Below are 5284 nucleotides of genomic sequence, written 5' to 3'. Positions count from 1 at the left end.
TTTACCTCAGCCTCCCAAAGGCGCGGGATTACAGGCTGAGCCACCGAGCCCGGCTAGAATCACGAGATTTTAATCACTCTGCTTTTGGCTGTGCGTGATGGCTCACGCCTGTAATCCCAGCACTTGGGGAGGCGGCAACGAGAGGAGGGGGAGTTGGAGACCTGGGCAATCGGGTGAGCCCTCGTCCCTACAGTGAATAATAATTTAAAAAATTATCCGGGCATGGTGGCACCTGCCTGTAGTTTCAGCAACTTGGAAGGATGAGGAGGAAGGATTGCCTGAGCCCAGCAGGTCGAGCCTTGCGGTGGCTGTGAGTGTGCCACCTCGCTCCAACCTGGGTAACAGAGTGAGTCTCCGACTAAAAAAAATAAAAAATAAAAATGCATACATCACTCTGCTTTCTTGTTCTACGGGAGACATGCTCTCCTTGCTAAATATTCTCCCTCAGCCCTGGATTAATTCTTTTGCACTGAAATGTGACTCTTAGTGTGTTAGCAGTTTGGAATGTATAGGATGAAAGGGAAACTACTAGTAGGGCCTTCTAGGACTTCTAGGTGATATAAACTGGCTAACGTTTCTTTATTTTAAATAGACTTGTAAATCAACAAATATTTCTCAAGTGCCCGTAGTGTACAAGTACTCGGGGAATGCACTTTCACAGTGAAAAGGGAGGAGAGATATTTGACTGATAAACCAGTTCCTTTTATGGTGTGGGTGAGAGCAGGTAAGATAATCTTTAAGGTAGACAAATGGAGGGGTTCATATTTGTTTTAGCAAGCCTCAAAACCTCCATCGGTAACAATTCTTTGCACATCCTGGAGTAGGGGCTAAGACGTGCCCTGGAATCTTTCCTTTTTGATGCGGATTTTCCAATTATGTCAGGCTGAAGGCGGTCCTTGAAGAGTCTTTGCTACTTGAGTGGAGGCCGAGACACTGGGAGGCCTGAAAGCTTCCTCCGCAGTTCGGAGTTTCTTGCGGATCCGATCACAAAGCTAGGTGACGACCGCTCACTCCGAGACCTCGGCAGGCTCCTACGGAGGAGCCGGAGCGCGCCTGCGTGTCGGCACCCCTTTGTTGCTCGAGCGGTAACGTCTGGCTGCGCCTGCGCAGTGGGCGGGAGCCGACAAGTGCGCTGCACCCCCGGCACCGGCTGGGGGCGAGCAGACCTCGGGCCGCCGCCGCCGCCGCCGCCGCCGCAGCCGTTGCGACCGCTGCAGCGGCGTTCAGAGGGCCCGGAGGTGGGAGACTTCCCGCACGGTGACTGAGATGTCGTCCACTGCGGCGTTTTACCTTCTCTCTACCCTGGGAGGCTACTTGGTGACCTCATTCTTGTTGCTTAAATACCCGACCCTGCTGCACCAGAGAAAGAAGCAGCGATTCCTCAGTAAACACATCTCTCACCGCGGAGGTGAGAGGGGTCCCCGGAACCCGATGGCGGGGGTGGGGGGAGGCTTTTCTTGCGAGGAGAGCTGTGGGTCCTTGGGAGCCCCGCACCAGGCAGCCGGATGGGGTTACTCGAGAGTTTGGGGAAGAATGGGGCGGTGTGAATAGAGGGCTGCTCCGGAGGCGGAGGCGGTGAGAAGGGAGGTCTCCCGAGGGGAGGGAAGGAATGGGGTCTCGAGCCAGAGCCACGGCGGGCCTCTCTCCAGGGCAGCAGTGTCGGGGCGTCATGAAGGCGCAAAGACCCGGGAGGGAATGAAACGTAGGTGGAGCGTTTCTCGGCGGGTGAAGGATGTTCGCAAGGTCCCTTCCTGGCAACAAGGCTCGAGGGGGGAGAGCCGAGGACACCCGGCGGGGGGTACCGGGAACAGACCGCTGGAGGCAGCGGGTGGCTGAGCGGATGGGGAGAGCCTGGGACCAGCAGGCTGAGGGTCTGCGCCAACCCGGAGCCCGATGCAGCCCCGTGTGTGCATCGGTGCCTGGGGGCCGCTGCCACCCCCACGCTCCGAGCACTCACAATTGAGAGGGAAACCGAGTCCCTTATAACCGGGGACATTTCCCAAGGTCACAGTTAGGGCTGGGGCTGAACTGGAGCAGGAGCTGGAACGTCCTGGCTCCCAGGGCTGCAAACCTTGCACCTGTTTTTTAGAGCACCACCCTGCACCCCATCAAAGACACATGGATTTCCAAAAGACTAAAGATGATTTAGTTTATGACGGGACAGTATTGATTAAAGAAAACAAAGATAAGTTTCTTTTGGAAAAGTGTTTTACTAAAAGGAGACCAGGTAGTCCACCTTCCAGATTCTCAGATAACCGACCAAATCTTCGCCACTTCATTATTGTATAATAATGTGTCTTCATTGCATTTCAAGCATGATTTTTACAGTGTTGTGAAATTGGATTATTTCAACCAATTTTAACAGTTCTTTAAGGAGGAATGTTAAGCCAGGTTAAAATTACTTGGAATTTACATTCTAATACAGACATACTGTCTGAAACTTGATTTAGGACCATAACCTCTTTTCTAACAAGTATTGGGCAAGGAATAAGATTTTTTTTTTTTGAGTTGGAGTCTCACTCTGTCGCCCAGACTGGAGTGCAGTGGCCGCTCCCGGCCACCGCAGCCTCGACCTGCTGGGCTCCGGCGACCCTTCCGCCTCAGCCTTCCGAGTAGCTGGAACTAGAGGCACGCGCTACTGCGCCCGGCTAATTTTTTATTTATTGTAGAGATGAGGTCTCGCCAAGTTGCCCAGGCGGGTCTCAAATCCGTAGGCTCAGGCAATCCACTCACCTCGGCCTCTCAAAGCGCTGGGATTACAGGCTGAGCCACCGAGCCTGGCCCACCTCAGTTTTTCAAGTAGCTGGAACCACAGGCCCACGCCACTATGCCCAGCTAATTTTTTTCATTTATTGTAGAGATGAGATCTCACCAAGTAGCCCAGGCTGGTCTTGAACCCCTGGAGTCCTCTCACCTCTGCCTCTCCAAGTGCTGGGATTACAGGCGTGAGACACCACGCCTGGCCTATCATTCTTCTGTGTAATTTGTATAATTGTATCAGTTAAACATAGTTCTAATAAGTGACTTCAGTAATGTTCTAGTTTCCAACTCATGAAAAGCAGCAAAGGTTTTAAAGGGTCGTCAGCTACATGTCATGTCATTGCTTATTTGGTTTATCTGTTTTAATAGATTCATGGTTAAATTGTAGGATGACATGTAACTACTAATGTGCTTTCAACCATTGGAACCAGGGACTGACTTTTAGTATTCTTCTTGCCATAGAAGTAATTTTCAATGACAGTAGTCCTATTCTGGAGATAGGCAGTATACACTACAGTTGTGTTCACTGATTTACAAAAACAAAAGTGTGCTTATGAGAAACTTCAAACCAAACAAAACTGGATCCTCTAAAAAGCTATCTAAAATGTCATTGTGAACGATCAAAATTTTATTTATTGAAATTTATTTTAGAATAAATTTGTTAATCTTTGAAATTTACAACACTTTACAGCCAAAAAAAGCCAGCACTCCATGGGGTTAAAAAATATGTGCTAGATCATCAGAGCAAATATCAAAGTCGGGATAAGCTAGATCTCAAATTCTTATTTACTGTTGGAGATACTTTTTAAAATATTTTCACATAGACATTAAGTCATTTCAGTATCACTCTTTTTTTTTGTTTTGTTTTGTTTTGTTTTGTTTTGTTTTGTTTTTGAGTTGGAGTCTCACTCTGTTGCCCAGACTGGAGTGCAGTGGCACGCTCCCAGCCATCGCAGCCTCGATCTGCTGGGCTCCGGCGATCCTTCCATCTCAGCCTTCCAAGTAGCTGGAACTACAGGCACGCGCTACCACACCTGGCTAGTTTTTTATTTTTATTGTAGAGATGAGGTCTTGCCAAGTTGCCCAGACGTGTTTCAAACCTGCGAACTCAGGCAATTCACTTGCCTCGGCCTCCCAAAGTGCTGGGATTACAGGCTGAGCCACCAAGCCCTGCCTCTTCGTATGCTTTTGTTGAGTAAGTGCAGCAAATAATACAGTTGAATCCAGAGTGATAGAGGAGATAAAGCACTTTGTAACTCAAGATACAAAGTCTCTGGAAAATAAGAGATAGGTAACTAGGAAGGATTGCTTGATTGCTTTTCATTTTTGTCTTGGACACTGATAATAACCACTGGTCTTTCTGTGCAGATTGGTAGTATTTAGGCTTATTCTCTATTGCCCTAACTACAAATACCTAATATTTCTTGTTTGTTTGTTTTTTTGAGTTGGAGTCTCACTGCATTGCCCAGGCTGGAGTGCAGTGACACACTCACAGGCACCCCAGTGACGACCTGCTGGGCTCTGGTGATCCTTCCGCCTCAGCCTTCCAAGTAGCCGGAACAACTGGTGCACGCTACCATGCCTGGCCAATTTTTGATTTATTGTAGAGACAAGATCTTGTAAAGTTGCCTGGGCTGGTCTTGAACCCACGGGCTCAGGCAATCCATTCACCTTGGTCTCCCAAAGTGCCGGGATTATAGGTGGAGCCACCAAACCTGGCCTATATTTCTTGTAAATTAGATATGTGACCATTGAAACATTGATCATTGTATGTGTATAAAGTATACGCACCATTGGTGCAATTGGTATTACTTGAAACTCTTATTGTCTTATTTCTACTTAGTGTGACTACTACAAAAGCATTGTGATAAAGATTTAAATCACCTGAGTCACATTCTGGATTTTACCAGTAATTAGCCTTGAGAATAAGCCTTACCGCACTTATCTATAAATTGGAGACCGTTTGCCTTGCTTACATCTTTGGGTTGTTGTGACGATCTGGTATATAAAAAGCTCTGAAAAATGTGGATGCCAGGTGTGGTGGCTCATGCTTGTAATTCCAGCACTTTGGGAGGCCGAGGCCAGAGGATTGCTTGAGCCCAGGAGTTTGAGACCAGCCTAGGCAACATAACGAGATCTTGTCTTTACAAAAAATAAAAAAATTAGCCAGGTATGGTGGTATGTACCCATAGTTCCTGCTACTCAGGAGGCTGAGGCAGAAGTATCTATTGAGCCTAGGAGGTTAAGACTGTGGTAAGCCATGATCGTATCACTGTACTCCAACCTGGTCCACAGAGTGAGACACCAACTCAAAACAAAAAAAGAAGGAAAGAAAGAAAGAAAAGAAAAGTATGAAATTGTTTGAAACAAGTGTAGATACAGGGGACCCACAGTTGTATTTTGCAATACAACTTTGAGTTCATTGAAAAGAATAAGATCCCTCTATACTTACGTTTTCTTTTTTTTTTTTTTTTTGAGTTGGAGTCTCACTCTGTCGCCCACACTGGAGTGCAGTGGCCGCTCC

The 5284-nt window shown here is 47.6% G+C and overlaps 1 protein-coding gene across 2 annotated transcripts in view; it reads left to right on the top strand.

Annotated features, from left to right (window-relative positions):
- Positions 1-1126: 1126 nt before the first annotated feature.
- Positions 1127-5284, top strand: part of GDPD1 (glycerophosphodiester phosphodiesterase domain containing 1) — a 67972-nt gene continuing 63814 nt past the window's right edge. For both annotated transcript variants that reach the window (XM_008068282.1, XM_021717694.1), the window contains exon 1: positions 1127-1408. In XM_008068282.1, the coding sequence (XP_008066473.1) occupies positions 1267-1408 (142 nt within the window). In that variant the 5' untranslated portion in view covers positions 1127-1266. The remainder of the gene's footprint in view (positions 1409-5284) is intronic.

This window comes from Carlito syrichta, unplaced genomic scaffold (assembly GCF_000164805.1).
Source record: "Carlito syrichta isolate Samal-C Ts95f unplaced genomic scaffold, Tarsius_syrichta-2.0.1 Scaffold309926, whole genome shotgun sequence".
NCBI lineage: Eukaryota > Metazoa > Chordata > Mammalia > Primates > Tarsiidae > Carlito > Carlito syrichta.
Note: the sequence above shows the minus strand (reverse complement) of the source record. Positions and strands in the feature narration are given on the sequence as shown.